The sequence below is a fragment of the Rhinolophus hipposideros genome, assembly GCF_964194185.1.
Source record: "Rhinolophus hipposideros genome assembly, chromosome: 22".
In the NCBI taxonomy this organism is placed as follows: domain Eukaryota; kingdom Metazoa; phylum Chordata; class Mammalia; order Chiroptera; family Rhinolophidae; genus Rhinolophus; species Rhinolophus hipposideros.
This window is the reverse complement of record NC_138068.1, coordinates 33,410,695-33,429,771: the sequence shown is the minus strand read 5'-3', so window position 1 is coordinate 33,429,771 and position 19,077 is coordinate 33,410,695. Positions and strand designations below refer to the sequence as shown.

Genomic DNA, 19,077 nt, shown 5'->3' with positions numbered 1-19,077 from the left:
CAGACAACAACAAAAAGGCAAAGAAACAATGGAGACACAGCCTTACCAGAAAACTAAAGACAGAATGACAGGAAAGCCTCACATATCAATAATCACCCTAAATGTAAATGGACTGAACTCACCAATAAAGAGACACAGAGTAGCAGATTGGATCAAAAAACTAAACCCAACCATATGCTGCCTACAAGAGACACATCTCAGCCACAAGGACAAGCATAGACTCAAAGTGAAAGGGTGGAAATTGACACTCCAAGCAAATGGTACCCAGAGGAAATCAGGTGTAGCCATAATGATTTCCGATGAAACAGACTTCAGGGTGAAAAAGATAACAAGAGACAAAGATGGACATTTCATAATGGTAAAGGGGACTATACAACAAGAAGACATAACAGTCATCAATATTTATGCCCCCAATCAGGGAGCACCGAAATATACCAAGCAACTACTAACAGAACTAAAGGGAGAAATTGACCAAAACACAATTATACTAGGGGACTTAAATACATCATTGACAGCTATGGATAGATCATCCAAACAGAAGATAAATAACGAAATCGCAGCCCTAAATGACACATTAGATGAATTGGACATAATTGACATATATAGAGCACTTCATCCTAAAACATCAGACTATACATTCTTTTCTAGTGTACATGGAACATTCTCAAGGATAGACCATATATTGGGACACAAAATCAGCCTCAGCAAATTTAAGAAGATTGAAATCATACCAAGCATATTCTCTGATCACAAAGCTTTGAAATTGGATATCAACTGCAAAAAGAAAGCAGGAAAAAACACAAATACATGGAGATTAAACAACATACTTTTAAAGAACGACTGGGTCAAAGAAGAAATTAGAGGAGAGCTCAAAAGATACATAGAAACAAATGACAATGAAAATACATCCTACCAAAATTTTTGGGATGCTGCGAAAGCAGTTTTAAGAGGGAAATTTATATCATTACAGGCCTATCTCAAGAAACAAGAAAAATCCCAAATAAATAATCTCATGTTACACCTTAAAAAACTAGAAAAAGAAGAACAAGCGAAACCCAAGGTCAGCAGAAGAAAGGAAATAACAAAAATCAGAGCAGAACTAAATGAAATAGAGAACAAAAAGACAATAGAAAAAATTAATGTGACAAAAAGCTGGTTCTTTGAAAAGATTAACAAAATCGACAAACCCTTGGCTAGACTCACTAAGATAAAAAGAGAGAAGACACTAATTAACAAAATCAGAAATGAAAAAGGGGAAGTTATCACGGACACCACAGAAATACAAAGGATTATCCAAGAATACTATGAAGGACTATATGCCACCAAATTTAATAACTTAGAAGAAATGGACAAGTTCTTAGAAACATATAGCCTTCCAAGGCTGAATCGTGAAGAACTGGAAAATCTTAACAGGCCGATCACCAGTAACGAAATTGAATCAGTCATCAAAAACCTTCCCAAAATCAAAAGTCCTGGACCAGATGGCTTCACCAGTGAATTCTACCAAACCTTCAAAGAGGATCTAATACCAATCCTGCTCAAACTCTTCCAAAAAATTGAAGAAGAGTCAGTACTCCCTAACTCATTTTATGAGGCCAACATTACCCTGATACCAAAACCTGGTAAGGACAACACAAAAAAAGAAAACTACAGACCTATATCTCTGATGAATACAGATGCTAAAATCCTAAACAAAATTCTAGCAAATCGAATACAACAATGCATTAAAAAGATTATTCATCACGACCAAGTGGGGTTCATCCCCGGGGCACAAGGTTGGTTCAACATTCGCAAATCCATCAATGTGATACATCACATAAACAAAATAAAGGACAAAAATCATATGATTCTATCAATTGATGCAGAAAAAGCATTTGATAAGATACAACATCCATTTATGATTAAAACACTTACTAAAATTGGTATAGAAGGAAAATACCTCAACATAATAAAGGCCATATACGACAAGCCCTCAGCTAATCTCATAATTAATGGTGAAAAGCTGAAGCCGTTTGCTCTACGTTCAGGAACACGACAAGGTTGTCCCCTATCACCTCTGCTTTTCAACATAGTGTTGGAAGTCCTCGCCAGAGCTATCAGGCAAGAGAAAGAAATAAAAGGCATCCAAATTGGAAATGAAGAAGTTAAATTGTCACTCTTTGCAGATGACATGATGCTATATATAGAAAACCCTAAAGACTCCACCAAAAAGCTATTAGAAACAATCAATGAATACAGTAAAGTTGCTGGCTACAAAATCAACGTACAAAAGTCCATTGCTTTCCTATATACCAACAATGAAATCTCAGAAAAAGAGATAGAAAAAACAATTCCTTTTGCAATTGCAGCAAAAAGCATAAAATACCTAGGAATAAACTTAACCAAGGATGTGAATGATTTATATGCTGAAAACTATAAGACATTTTTGAAAGAAATTGAAGATGACACAAAGAAATGGAAAGACATTCCGTGCTCATGGATTGGAAGAATCAACATAGTTAAAATGGCCATATTACCCAAAGCCATATACAGATTTAATGCAATCCCCATTAAAATCCCAATGGCATTTTTTAAAGAAATAGAACAAAAAATCATCAGATTTGTTTGGAACCACAAAAGACCCCGAATAGCCAAAGCAATATTAAAAAAAAAGAACAATACTGGAGGTATCAAACTCCCTGATTTTTCCTTGTACTACAGGGCTACAATAATCAAAACAGCTTGGTATTGGTGGAAAAACAGACACATAGACCAATGGAATAGAATTGAGAACCCAGAAATAAAACCACATAAATATGGACAGATAATTTTTGACAAAGAAGCTAAAAACATACAATGGAGGAAAGACAGCCTCTTCAATAAATGGTGCTGGCAGAATTGGATAGCTACGTGCAAAAGAATGAAACTGGACTGCTATCTGTCACCATGTACCAAAATTAATTCAAAATGGATCAAAGACTTAAGCATAAGACCTGACACAATAAACTGCATAGAAGAAAACATAGGTACTAAACTTATGGACCTTGGTTTCAAAGAGCATTTTATGAATTTGACTCCAAAGGCAATGGAAGTAAAAACTAAAATAAACAAATGGGATTATATGAAACTGAAAAGCTTCTGCACAGCAAAAGAAACTATCGACAAAATAATGAGGCAACCAACTGAATGGGAGAAGATTTTCGCAAACAGTTCCTCTGATAAGGGGCTAATATCCAAAATATACAAGGAACTCCTGCAACTCAACAACAAAAAAACAAACAACCCAATTGAAAAATGGACAGCGGACCTGAAGAGACATTTCTCCAAAGAGGATATACAAATGGCAAATAGACATATGAAAAAATGCTCAACATCGCTAATCATCAGAGAAATGCAAATTAAAACCACAATGAGATATCACCTCACCCCAGTCAGAATGGCTTTCATCAACAAAACAAATAGTAACAAGTGTTGGAGAGGCTGTGGAGAAAAAGGAACCCTCATACACTGTTGGTGGGAATGCAGACTGGTGCAGCCGCTATGGAAGGCAGTGTGGAGGTTCCTCAAGAAATTACGAATAGAATTACCATATGACCCAGCAATCGCTCTCCTGGGTATCTACCCCAAAAATATAAAAGCATTTCTCTACAGAGACACGTGTACGCCAATGTTCATTGCAGCTTTGTTTACGGTGGCCAAGACATGGAAACAACCAAAATGTCCTTCGATAGATGAATGGATAAAGAAGTTGTGGTACATATACACAATGGAATACTATTCGGCGTTAAGGAAAGATGATATAGGAGCATTTGTGACAACATGGATGGATCTCGAGAGAATAATGCTAAGTGAAATAAGTCAGACAGAAAAAGCAGAGAACCCTATGATTTCACTGATATGTGGTGTATAAACCAAAAAGAACAAGACAAACAAATGAGAAAAAAAACTCATAGACACAGACAATAATTTAGTGGTTACCAGAGGGTAAGGGGGTGGGGGGTGGGTGATGAGGGTAAAGGGGATCAAATATATGGTGATGGAAGGAGAACTGACTCTGGGTGGTGAACACACAATGGGATTTATAGACGATGTAATACAGAATTGTACACCTGAAATCTATGTAAATTTACTAACAATTGTCACCCCAATAAAATTAATTAAAAAAAAAAAAAAAAAAAAAAAAAAGAAACTGTGGTACACTTATACAATGGAGTATTATGCAGCCATAAAGAAAAAACAAATCTTATCATTTGCAACAACATGGATGGATCTAGAGAACATTATGTTAAGTGAAATAAGTCAGAAAGAGAAAGACAAGTACCATATGATCTCACTTATATGCGGAATCTAAAGAAAAGAATAAGTGAATGAACTAGACAAAGAGGAAAAACTGAGGGTTGTTAGATAGGTGGGGGGGTGGGGATAAGGGGAAAGGTGAGGGGATTAGAAAACAGTCGCTAACCACAAAATGGCCTCAGGGTTTTTAAAAAATAATTTTGGGAACGTAATCAATAATGTTGTAAAGATTTTGTAGGGTATCTGATGGACACGTGTTCCATTTGGGAGACCACCTCAGGGAAGATGTAGATGCTTGATCAATGTACTGTACACCTGAAGCTGAACAATAATGAATGCCAACTATAATTTTATATATATAATGTGATGGCTTGGTGCGATGTCGGAGGGATGATAGTGTGAGGGATATAAATGATGACCGTCTGAGTATTACCTTGTCTTGTGCACCTGAAACTAATAATAAAAAAAAAAAAGGACATAGGGTGGCTGAATGGATAAGGAAATAATGTTGCCAGAAGAGACTCACTTCAGATTAAAAGACACACACAGATTAAAAGTAAAAGGATGCAAAAAAATTCATGAAAATGGAAAAGGAAAAAACAAAACAAAATTAAAAAACTAGGGTAGCAATACTTCTACCAAACACAATTGACATTAAAATAAAGGCTATAAGAAGAGACAAAGAAAGACCCAATAATTCCACTTCTGTGTATTTATCTGAAGAAAAACAAACAAACCCAAAACACTACCTCAAAGGGACACATACCTCCATATGTTCATTGCAATATTATTTCCAATAGCAAAAATATGGAGGCAACCTGGTTGTCCATCAATGGATGAATAGATACAGAAGAGGTAGTAAGTATACAAAATGGAATATTACTTGGCCATAAAAAATGAAATCCTGCCATCTGCAGCAACATGGAAGGACACAGAGGGTATTGTGCTGAGTAGAGTAATTCAGAGAAAGATAAATGTGATATGATTTCACTTATATTTGGAATCTAAATAACAAAACAAACAAACCAACAAAATAGAAACAAACTCATAGGTAACAGAGAATATTTTGATGGTTGCCAGATGGAAGAGGGGCTGGCAGATAGGTGAAAAAGGGGAAGGGATTAAGAAGTATAAATTGTTAGTTACAAAATAGTCATTGGGATGTAAAGCATAGCATAGAGAAAATAATCAATAATATTGTAATAACTGTGCATGGTGTCAGATTTATCACAGAGTTCACTTAAGTTATATAAATGTCTAATCACTATGTTGCACATCTGAAACTAACATATTATAGTATGTGAACTGTAGAAAATTGCAATATAAAATACATTTATAAATGTCTAGAAAAACAATCAAGTGTATTATAGATGAGTCAGAAATATTGAAGGATCACAAAAGGTAGAACGCAAATAAGATCTGATCAATGGAGAAATAAGACCTCAGGAAATCATAGCTCTAAAACATTTGCAGAAGAAAGGTGTGGACATAAACTACCTGTAGGGGAGCTTCGAGCTAAGAGTCAAAACCTGCAAGAGGTTGGTACTCAGGGTGATAACTAGAAAGCTAGATCTCATTGTCTTGCTTTTATTGGGTTAATAATCAAGAAGCAGCACCTTGTCCACAGGACACAGTGCAATGTCCACAGGACAACGTACTGTGGTGGGCAGTAAGAGCTCAACAGAAAAGCAGTGCCTGAATGCAGAGAAGTGGAAAGCCCAAACAGCAAGAAGCTATCGGTCCTGGCAACTCATTCTATTTCCCTTCTACAGTTACTCAAGATAGGTGAATATGTGGGAAAATAAGGCTTCTTAAATACAAAAATGAACATAAAACAAAGTGTCACTACTATTTAAGGAAAACTAGCATAATAAGGCACCAAATTCAACAAATAGAAGAAGAAACATGTAGTGAAAATACTTATTAGAGCAAACAGAAAAAAAATTATGTATATACCGGGGGTGCCAAAAAAATGTATATAAGTAGACACTGGTCGTTGCTCAAGCAGTAGTTTGCTGTAATCAGAAGTGTCTGGATGCTGATGATAACCACTATTATAATTGCAGAAGTCAAACGTGTTCATCTTTTGTTATTGGTATATATTGAGTATTACAACTGTGGCACCCTCTGTGTGTGTGTGTGTGTGTGTAAAATCCTTAGAGGGATACAACAAAACCATGTAACCTTTAAAAAGATAAAATATTTAAAAGTGCAATGAACACAGTTTGAAAGCAAATTAATAAGCTAGAATAATAAATTTGACTAATTTCTCCAGGCCATAATGAGACAGGACAGAGAAACAAATTATGAAGAAAAAGAGATTTGAATGACAGATTCATAAGATCCAATCTTTCTCTAGCAGGAGTTGCGAGACTGAAAGAAGGAGGAGGAAGTGGAAGGAGAAAATTCCAGAGGGGAAGAAATGTTTGAATCCTAAAATTTAAATGAGCTATCAGGTACTGAATGGAGCAAATAAGTAAAAACTTATACCAGGCTACATCTTGTTTAAATTTTACATCTCTAAGGATAAGTGGGGAAGCTCAAAAGTGTTCAGGAAAGGGGGAAAACAGTTTATATATATGGGAATAAGAATTAGATTACTTCGGACTTTTCTTAGGTAACAGTAGTGGAAAAGATTATGAGGGAAAGTTATTTTGAACTTAAAATCCTGTACTCAGCCAAGCCAGCAATCAAATGAGGAGCCAAATAGAAACATTTTAATACATGAAAATAGTGATAAGTTTGACTCCGACAGGCCTTTTCTGTAATTGAGGGTATACCTCCAAAAAAACAAATAATGAAACAACTAAGGAGGAAAACAAGAGAGGCTAGAAAAAATAGTGAGTGAAGACGCTGATGGAATGTGGTTTAGCCCAAGTAGGTTTATATAAGTAGTATAAAAAAACAGAAACTAAAGTTAATAAATAAATGACAACATGGAGAATGGGTATGTGGGAGGAAAAAAAGAAACTTTATTAAATTCTTCTCCTGGTCAGAGGAAGACTCTAGTTACTGAATAATGATATCTAAATATTAAGCATATTTGTTAAATATTCAATGAGAACCATTAAAAAATAGTAAGTGGAATACTATATAACTTCTTAATGGTGACACGAAGAAAAAATGCAGAACAGAGAAAATTCAGTCAAATGTACCAAAGGTATGAAATGATAAATAGTCAAAATAATAAATAAATAAACAACAGAAAATATGAATGTAAAATATTAAGATTGCAGGAATACGTTTAAGTACATGAGTAATTAAAATATTAGGTTTAACCGTTTTAATAAGACCATATGAAATTGCCAATGATTGACTATTTTTGACCCATAAAAACAACGATTTCATGTAGTTCAAGTAAGTAACTGTTCATAAATTATTTCATCTTATTAAAATACAGAAGCTGTCACATTTGTTCTAAAAATAAACTTATATGCTGTTTATAAGAAACATGCATTTCCTGAAAATGATAAAGACCAAAAATAAAGAAAAGACTATTGACACACACACAAAATAGATGTGTAAGTATTAATATCAGGCAAAATAGAGTAGAAGATAAAAGTATGATAAAATGAAAAATCCACAGAGAACTATAAAAGCCATGGACTTTTAAGTATCTGACAGTTACACTGAAACATATAAGAAAGAAAAAACAAAAAAAAAAAGCAAATCCACAATCACAGTGAAATGCATTAAAACACATTTCTCAGAAATTATAAGTTTGAGTAGGCAAACATTAAGTAAGTCTAGAGGATTCAAGTAATATAATTAACAAATTTGTTATAATACATAGACCTTAAGAACAATGTATAGTTTTTCCTGGTACTTATGGAAAACTACAAGAAACTGCAATACAACTATGAGTATCTAACAAGCTGTGACAACTGGAGAGAGGATTCATTAAGGTAATAACATTTGAAATTAATATGAAAATATCAATAGCTTTCCTACAATAACTAATTAGAATACGGGAAAGGGAAAAAAGATAGTATTTAAATAACACTACCAGCAAAAAAATCATACCCAAATAATAATCATAAGAGGAAATGGTAGAACTTTAGAATAAATAAAATTATAAAATGTTATTAAATAATGTAAGAAATATCTAAATAAATGGAGAGACATATTATAGTTTTGAATGGGAAGAATAAATATTAAGATGTCAGATTTTCCAAAGTTGACCTATACCTATAAATTTAATGTATTGCTAATTAAAATGGCAGCAGTTTCTTTTCTTAAAATCCAGTAACTGACAAGATAATTTTAAAGTGTACACAGAGAGAAAATCTTTAAGAATTACTGGACTGGAATATAAAGATCTCCAGATATATAGTTAGGTGAAAAAAAAATAAGTCACACAATATGTATGATATGATCTCATCTAAGTTAAAGAAAGGACAGAGTAAGTACAAATGAACCTATGTGTAATTAAGTGCATGAAAAAGTCAGAAAGGATGCACAAAGAGATTGCTTTTATTCGTTATTTACATAATAAAAAGGAAAGGGAAAAAAGATATGAGTTTTAGGAAAGGCTCTTCATTAGAGCTTGTCCTAACCACCTGTTACTCACATTGGTATACGTATTAGCAAAGCTCCAGCTTAACAAAATCAATCAACCCTACCTATTACTGTAGATTCCCTTTTTTGCTACAGGGAGCAAGGAGGTCTATACTATAAAATAATTTAAAAAATTATTTGACTAACATTTTAATGATACATCAGAAAATATGTGTGCATGTATGTACGTATAAAAAATATGGTGAATGTTTAAATTAGAAAAAATTATTACAGTAAAATACACACTGCCATTAAGCCCCTCAAAATACTCCCCCTCACTTTGAACACTCTTATCTCATTGTTCTTGCCACCTTTGGAAGCAGTTCTGGAAGTCCTCTTTCGTGAGTGTGTTTAGTTGCACTGTTGTGTCTACTTAGAGGTCTGCGTCATTTTCACTTTGGAGAAGAGCCAGAAGTCACATGGTGCCAGATATGATGAATACAGTGGGGGCAACACACCGTAATGCCTTTATTTGACAGAAATTGCCATACCAGAGCGATGTGAGATACGGAACGCTGTTATATGGAGGATGAGGTAAAGACACTTATGAAAGAAGACTTCCAGAACTGCTTCAGAAAGTGGCAAGAATGATAACAAAAACTCATAGACACAGACAATAGTTTAGTGGTTACCAGAGGGTAAGGGGGGTGGGGCAAGGGAGATGAAGATAAGGGGGATCAAATATATGGTGATGGAAGGAGAACTGACTCTGGGTGGTGAACACACAATGGGATTTATAGATGATGTAATACAGAATTGTACACCTGAAATTATGTAATTTCATTAACAATTGTCACCCCAATAAATAAATAAAAAAAAAGAATGATGGGATAATTGTTCAAAGAGAGGGGGAGTATTTTGAAGGGAATTAATGGCAATGTGTCTTTTACTATGACATATATATATATATATATATATATATATATATATATACGTATATATATATGTATATATATATATTTTTTTTTTAATTTAAACATTCACCATATTTTCTCAATCACACTATGTATATGTATATATGCATGTATATATTTGGATATTTGGATTCCAAATAAATGTTGACCTCAGTATTTACTGTAGGGAGTCTGTGATCTGATTTTACTGGTTGTATTTTACAAAATATTCCTAGGACTTTGATTTTGGAGTTGTTTTCCCAACCTATGGCACATGCTCCTGTGCTAGATGCAGTTGTGAAAAATATTCATCCCTAGTGAGAATGCATTGACTTTTTAGAAGCAGTCAGAAGGTGTTTGGAACTGACCCTCGTTTGGGAGACTGGGTATTTCTCTGGCCAGTTATTGCTGCTGCATTTAAATCTATTGATTTCTTAGTGACATTTAAGTCAAGGAAGTGAATCATATGGATACAGGAGGGAGGACCATTCCACGAAGAGGGGAAAATAAGACAAATCATTGAAGTAGGTATGTGTGAGCAGTTGTTGAGAAAGAGTGAGGAGGTGCCAGTGTTTGAGGCAGAGGGAGAGAGCTGAGGAGCAGAGAAGATGGAGGCCGAGATGGAGGAGGGCACTGCCTAATGCAGGGTCTTGGCTAGCTCTGGCTTATACTCTGAGTAAAAAGAGAAGTCATTAAAGGGCTTTGCCTACAGATGCCATGCGACCTGACTTAGAATCATGTTGGTTGTTAGTTGAGAAGAGACAGTAGGGGTCAAGGATGGAAGCAGGGTACATCTAGGGAAGAGAAGTTGATTGTTTGGACAAAACTGTTGGCAGCAGAGGAGGTAAGGAATAGTTTAACAACAAATATATTTTGAACATAGAACTGAGAGTATTTGTGGACATACTTGACTTGGGGTGCAAGAGAGAGAAGAGTCAGGGATGACTCCGAGGTTTTTGGCCAGAATACCCAGACTGATGGAATTGACATTTACCAATCCGGGAAAGATTAAAAGAGAAACAAGTTCAGAGGGGAAGCTCAAGTACACAGTTTTGGACATGTCAAGACTAAGTGATTGCTGATGAATGGGACCTAGTGCACAGGTGGAAGGCTTAGCATGCATAGGAGCCTGGCCATCTACGTCATGGTCATGAGAGATGGTGGGAAGTCAGGAATGTGAGCACAGGTGCAAGTAAGTGTTGGCTGAAGAAGTGTATGGAAGTTCTGACCTTTTTTTATATTTCCTCAATGAAATAGGAAGCAAGATTATTAACTGAAAGTAAGGAGGGTTAAGAAGTGTTGAAAGGAAAGGAAAAAAGTTGAAATAATCATCTAGAGGAGCTGGTGACTAAATGCACTAAGGAGATGTAATGTGATTGGCAGGTAACACTGAAGGCCACCTTGAGGTCAGTGATCCTGAATTTAAGTGGAAACCCATCAGCATGGTGGGTGAATCCAGTTGATGGTGTATCAAGGTCCATGAAATTTAAGCTGGATAAGAGGAAGAAAAAGCAGAATGGGGAGTATGAGAGAATGAAAGAGCTTAAAATCAAGGGATTGCAGGCTCCAGGGACAAAGTGAAGTAAGAGATATTACCAATGAGATGACTTTTGGAAAGTACCTAAGAAGGAGACCCAACCGTGTGATTAGAGGGTTGGAAAATTCAGTCTTAACCCTTAGCCTCAAGGGAGGGTAGAGGGGCTGAAGGTTGAATCAATTGACAATGGCCAAAGATTTAATCAATCATGACTATGTAATTAAGTGTCCATAAAACCCCAAAAGGATGGGGTTCAAAAAACTTCTGGCTTAGTGCACACATGAAGGTGCTGGGAGAGTGGCACACCAGAGAGGTCATGGAAGCTCTGCACCCCTTCCCACATACCTGGTTCTGTGCGTCTCTTCCATCTGTCTGCTCCTGAGTTATATCTTTTTATAATAACCTGGTGGTCTACTAAATAAAATGTTTCTCTGAGTTCTGTGAGCTACTCTAGCAAATTAATCAAACTCAATGAGGGGGTATAGGATGTTCTGATTTATAACCAGTCAGCCAGAAATACAGCTAACAACCTTGACTTGCAACTAGAGTCTGAAATCCAAGGAGAGGGTTTTTGGAACCCTCAATACATAGCCAGTCAGAAGCACAAGTTAAGCTGGTGACTGGCGTCTTAAGTGTGCATGTGTGTGTGTGTGTGTGTGTGTGTAGCAGTCTTGATTGCTAACTTACAGGATTTGAGGTTTTTCTCATTACATTGATATTCGTGCATCACCTATCTTCTTTGCTTAAATGTGTTTAAGGCTCTATCATGTCAAATGATCCATGCTCATACTCATAGTATTCCAAAGCAATTTTTAGGAAAAAAGAGATCCAGGGCATCATAAATCATTTGAACCAGTTTGGAAAATATGTTAACAAAATGCAGCCTCTTTGCATATCTCTGAATATTTTCCAGGTTATTCTGTTAGTTCTATGTGAAAAGAGGATGATGTAGACTTCATAGGTTAACTATTGAAAGTAGATCAGTGGTTCTAAATTGGAAGTGATTTTGTAGTCCATGAGATATTTGGCAATGTCTGGAGGCATTTTTGATTGTTATAAGTGTGTGGAAAAGTGCTAATGACATCTATTGGGCAGAGGTCAGGGATGCTATTAAAAAGTTTCACGCTATACAGGGCAGCCTCCCACAACAAAGACTTATTATCTAGTCTAAAATATCAATAGTACCAATGTGAGGCCCTGATCTAGGAGGTAAAAATCTCATACTTCATTCAGACATACTTTTCTATTCTAGGATAGAACATAAATAATACTCATCATATAACTACAAGACAAGAGTACAGTCCCATCATGCATCTTGCTCTTATGTTATGATTTCTTAATCATTAAAATGGTATTTTAATATCTATCTCATGGGGTTTTTATAAAAATTAAATATGGCAATGTATGAGAAAACCCTCAGTTCAGCATCTGGCAAATAGTGGTTACTCAATAAATATTTGCAGAAAACAAATCCTTGAATACACAGGGGATGGGGTCTAGAGGGTGAAGATGAATAGAATTTACCCTGAGTAGTTCCTGAGCTCTTCACTCTTTTAAAAATTTGTACATACATCACCACTTCTGAGAACACTTTAGAGGAGAATAGCATTGACAAAGATCCAGGGAGAAGCACATACGTACTTTTTGTTCTTCTCGCTCTACGGCTGCGTTGCATTTTTCTATTCCCCAGTTTCTCAAAAAGTCTCTGAGATAGCCAAATAGGGTTCCAATTCCATATCCCATATAAGTGAAAACCATAACGTGAAGAGGTGCTTCCTCAAAGGATTCAACAATTGGCTTATCATTAAAATGTGGTTTTCCATTTTGCTGAAAACACAAAAGAAAATCAAAGGTTAGCACTCTCCCATTACAATAAAGTATGACACTTAAAATTTTGGACTTTCAACCTTTTAAATTTCAAAGAACATATTTAAGATGTAAAAGCTGCTTAGAGAAAATTGGAAATTGATCACTGAAGAGGGTAATCAGAAATGTACATTGGTTTTACAACCCTCTAATGAAACAATTGATTCAAATAAAAATTCTTAAAAAATGCTAAAGTTTTCATTAAGGTAAAATTTAATGAGGAATGGGTTTTAGCAAGAAGCCAAAGTATCACACATATGTTACCACCTAATCACAAACCTGGAGTTTCTACCTTAACTAGGCGATCAAATTATATCACAGATATTGGAACAACTAGCCACTCTGTGCTATTATCATGATGTAATATTCAATATACCAATGAAACATTTAAGCTGAATTTTGTCACGCTCTTATATCTAACTTTCATTTTACAAGAATTAGGATAGAGAAACTTGGTAAATTACTTCATGAAGAAACAGATAATTCACAATGTGGAAATTTCTGCATGACAATTGACTTGGTCTTTAAAATAAAAAAATAAAAAAATGGGACTATATTAAACTAAAAAGCGTCTGCACAGCAAAGGAAATAATCAACAAAATTTAAAGACAAACTATGAATGGGAAAAACATTTGCAAACTTTATATCTGATAAGGGGTTAATATCCAAAATATATAAGAAACTCATAGAACTAAAAATTACCCCAAACAACCCAATCAAAAAACGGGCAAAGAACATGAACAGGCAGACATTTTCCCAAATAAGACACGCAAATGGCCAAGTTATATGAAAAAGTGCTCAACGTTATTAATTATCAGGGAAATATAAATCAAAATCGCCCTGAATAATGCAATTATAAATAAGAGATATCACTTCACACACGTTAGGATGGCTGTCATAAAAAACAAAAAACAAAAAAGAAACAAACAAACAAAAAACCAAGAGATAACAAGAGTTGGGAAGGGTATGTAGAAAAGGGGACCCTTGTGCACTATTGATGGGAATATAAATTGGTACAACCATTATGAAAAACAGTATGGAGTTTCCTCAAAAAAAAAGAGAAAATAGAAATCCCAATTCTGAGTATATATCCACAGGACATTAAATAAGTATCTTGAAGAGCTAGCGGCACTCATATGTTCATTGCAGCATCATTCACAATAGCCAAGATACAGAAACAATCTAAGTGTCCATTGACAGATGAATGAGTAAAGAAAATGTAACACACACACACACACGCACACACACACATGCAAATATTATTCATCCATATAAAAGAAGGAAATTCTGACATTTGCAACAACATGGACGAACCAGACACAGAAAGACAAGTACTGCATTATCTCATTTACATGTGGAATCTAGAAAAACTGACCTCACAGAAGCAGAGAAGAGAATGGTGGTGGGGAAATGGTGAGAAGTTGGTCAAAATGTACAAAACTTCAGTTATAAGGTGAATAAGTTTTCACTATCTGTGTATAGCATGTGACTATAGTTAATGACACTGTACGAGTATTTGAAAATAGCTGAAACAATAGATCTGAAGTGTTCTCACCACACACACACACAATTTGGTAACTAGGTGAGGTAATGTATATGTCAATATACCTGAGTCAGGCTAAAAAAAAAAAAAAGACTAAGGGAGAAGACTGAAGAGTCACAACCAAATGCAGTGTGTGTTCTTTGTTTTTGTAAAAACAAAACAAAACAAAAAAACTAGTAAAAATACATATTTTGAAAAACTGTGGAAATTTAAATGTGGATGGGAAATATATCTTATTAAGGAATTATACATTTTGTTAAGAGTGACAGTATTACTGTTATGTGTAAATGTTTTAATTTTTATAGATGCATGCTGAAGTATTAATAAGAGGGGTGGTAAAGTGTTATGAGAGCTGCAATTTTCTTTCAAACAGTCCATCAAAAATAAAATATATACATGAAGCAATTTTGGGACAATGTTAATAATTGTTGCATCGAGGTGGAGATTTTAGATGTTTGTTAAGTAATTTTTTTACTTTTGTATATGTTTGAAAATTTTCAAATAAAAAGTTAAAATACTTCTCTCTTTTATTTTAGGTGTCAACATTCCAGTAGAAAGTAGACGTTTAATATCAAACTATTCTGATTCCTGTTTAATTAATTTGCACATAATAGCTCCACGTTGGCTCAATGGATTAGTGAATAAATTATTCTTAATGGTACTACTAATTAAGTGTTTAGTTTTCAATAAGTATTTCTACATTAATTCATTATTTCATTCAATAACACTTTGTATGGATCATTTCATTGGGAAATGGGGAATCTGTTTGACTGCTTGGAATATATAACAGTGATTTACAGGAAATTGAAATCATCAAATGTCTACTGATATTCAATGTGCTAATTTATCTTACATACATATTTAGAATGACGCATTATATAAAATTATGTTAATTAGAAATACTGGTTTTACCACTCACATAGTCTCTGTCATCATTACAAGCACCAGTTAAATCCACCAACACAATTTTCTCGTGCTTATCACCTTCATTTCCTCCACTTTGAGATGTAGAATTTTTGGAACCTCTGACTTAGTCACTGATCCACAAAATATATGACAATCGGAAAAAAAAAATGTCTATCTGGTAGATAAATGTTTTTTGTCTCCCCATTACTTGTTTTTAAAACAATTTTTAAAAAGTCTTTTCATAATGACATCTAACACTTAAGTCAAAAACCCACAAAATATTACTAAATCTTATTAAAATTCCTTTCCTCCTTATTTATCCATTATATCAAATAACGTCTATAGACACCCCAAACTAACATCGATGAATGTTGCCTTTGTCTAATATGTCATCCCGGAATACTACCTGGTGGTTTGAAATAATACAAGTGAGAAAGCATTGCTTGAAATGAGATCTTGAAGAAAAGGTGAATGGAAGGTTATAACAAATGCCTTACCTTTGGGAAGGTAGGGCAGTTATTGAGTGCCTATTATGAGCCAGCAATGAGCTAGGTAGGTTCTGGGGTTTCAAAGATGACCAAGACAGACCTGATTCCTGCTCCTGACTTCTTGACCTCCTTCTTACTATGTACTCACATCAGTCTTGTATGCCTGATGAATGGCTGATCTCAATATGCTAGTGCCTTTGCCTTCCCTCCTTGGCTCTGTTCTATGCTTGACCTTTTTAGACTGCACTGGTTGCCAGCATTCCAGGTGAGATGCACCTCCTGGTTTCTTCTACACCATGGGGACACACAGTTGGCTTCCTTCCTTTCTAGATTTGTCCAGACTCTAGCAAAAGGGATGGTGATCCTCATGAAGGGAGATTTGATGAAATTTTATGACTGGTTAGGTATAATGTCAAGAAAGAAGAAAATGAATAGTATCTGCAAGGAACATTATGGTATTGTTGATAAGGACGAGGGAATTAGTCGGGCTGCTTATGGGAGTAAGACTGTGAGTATTCATGGGACTTGCTAAGTTGGATGTGGTGATTGCTCATAGAAGTGGGACTGTTTGCCAGGCAGTTAGGAATGCAAGAAAAGAGAAAGACCCTCACTAAACTAGAGGATCTGGGAGTCCACTATCTGAAGCACAGTTTAAGTCATTGTTGAAGGTGAATGTGATGAAGGACAAATAATAAAAAGAGAAGAGCGGTGAGCTTGACAGGATTTTGAGACTCACTGCTCTTACGGGCACCATAGAGGAAGGCACGTGAGTAAAGGGGACCCAGTGTTGGTGACTTTGGGAACCTATTTAACCTGCTCACAAATTAACCTCTTAGGGTGACTTAGAGGATGGCTGAGTTATGTGGGTGCCTGTGAAGAGATAAACTACTAGGACATTCAAAACCATCCTGTGTAGATCAGCAGGTTTTTTCTTTTTCCTTTTCTGGCCCCATAGCCACTTCTGAGCTCCATATGTGGCCATAACAAACAGAGCATTTCCCCTGAAATCCATGAGAACTTTCTGCTTAAATTGGTTCTGAGGCAAACCTGCGCTGTACATAACAAATTGTCTACTTAGGTGCATATAAAACCCTCAGTTGGCTGCACCAAATAAAACCCTCAGTTTAGTTATTTATTTATTTGCCCCTGTGACTTTTTCTCTAAGACAGTTATAACACAAAGGAGAAATTTTCAACAATGTCCATCAGCCCAAACCAATATTTACTTTACTCTTTCTCATATAACTGTATTTCTTTTTAATTTATTTTAATGCAATTTTATTTGGCAGAGAGAAAATGAGATACGTTTATAGAGAACAAAGTTATCTGGAAATATACAGGTCTTTCTCAACAGATGGAAAGTGACTCATTTACTACATTCCTTTATTTAAAATTGAAGTTAGTCACACTTCATGGGAAGGATTTCTTAAACTGGGGTTGGATAATTATTTTGAAATATAACAATTTGACCTATCAAAGTAAATGACGCATAACATTTTGTTTAATAAGTTTGCTGGCTAAGGCCAACACAGCATGGTAATCAGTAATACACTTTCTTTCTTTATTCTACCTTTTCTTTCACAGCCTTGAAAATGAATAGATCCTGAGCCACCTTGCCCAGAGTGCCTGGTCATTTGGGAAACTGTGACACCCTGGGGCTGGTTTACTTCCTGCATTTCTGTCACATCTGGAAATAAACAGGGTGTTGGGGAATGCTGGGAGGACCCACCTTTATAGACAATTACTCATCCATTTAAATTAGCAGATGTTTTACTGGCTTCCTTCCTTACTGTCCTAGGATAATATGAAAAGGAATGTAAAATCAATAAATACAGTCCCTTTATCCCAGAATCAATAGGGTAGTGGATTATTGGGGTATGGCAGGGGAATGAGATTAAAGGTCATAACTTAGAACAAAAAGTAAATGTCATAAGGTGACACAAATGGAGGGACCATGTCACATTACGTGTTCAGGACTGGCTTCCTGAAAACAGTGGGACTTGAGCCCAGTCTTGATGGGAGGTAGAGCATAAAGGTGGAGAGAACTTGCACAAGAGTGAGACTGCCTGTTCAAATCCAGACACTCTCACTTGCTGACTGCATGACCTTGCCTTCCAATGCCTCAAGTATAAAAATTAGAGCTAATAAGGGTTGTTTTGAAAATTAGTTGAAATATTATATACAAAGTACCTGCCAAAGAGTAACCACTCATTAAAAGTTACGATTTTCATTAAATCTGAATAGAGACAATAGATGGTACTCTTAGAATGGATGATGCTGCTTTTAGAGAAATATTTGGGAAAGAATATATATTGAGCCTTGGCCAATGTTTAGAAGGAGAAATGGGCAAATGGGCTCCACTAGGAGACAGAAAGTCTCCTAAGAGGGAAGGAAGAAATGGGAGGTTAAAGAGGGAAGAGTGATATTGTAAAGAGGGGTTGAGATACTGAAGATGAGAAAGACCATTGCATATGGGGACTCTCACAAGAAAACTTCAGCAAGTGATGCTGGACTCTTTCTTCACAACATACACAAAAATAAACTCAAAATAAATCTTAGATGTATATGTAAGATCTAAAACTGTAAAACTCACTGAAGAAAATGTAAGTAAATGTTCGTGACCTTGTATTAGGCAAAACATTCTTAGTTATGATACCAAAACACAAATAACAAAAGAAAACAGATATCTTTTACTTCATCCAATTTGAGATTTTGTGCTTCAAAGGATACTATTAAGAAAGTGAAAAGGCAACTCACAGAACTGTAGAAGATATTTGCAAGTTATATATCTGGTAAGGATTTAATATACAGAATATATAAAAAACACAGCTCAATGATAAAAAGACAAATAACCCCATTAAAAAATGGGCAAAGTATCTGAATAAACATTTGTCCAAATATATATAAATGCCCAATGAGCACATGAAAAGATGTGCACTATCATTACCTATCAGAAAAATGCAAATTAAAATCATAATGATTAATTTTCCTGATAGATAATCATGGTGAATAC

General features: G+C 35.2%; 1 protein-coding gene across 1 annotated transcript in view; it reads right to left on the bottom strand.

The window, feature by feature from the left end:
* The window catches only part of SPTLC3 (serine palmitoyltransferase long chain base subunit 3), a 167,221-nt gene that overhangs the window by 120,572 nt on the left and 27,572 nt on the right, over positions 1 to 19,077 (bottom strand). Inside the window, exon 2 of the mRNA XM_081033704.1 lies at positions 12,904 to 13,089. Coding sequence (XP_080889830.1) covers positions 12,904 to 13,089 — 186 coding nt within the window. The remainder of the gene's footprint in view (positions 1 to 12,903; positions 13,090 to 19,077) is intronic.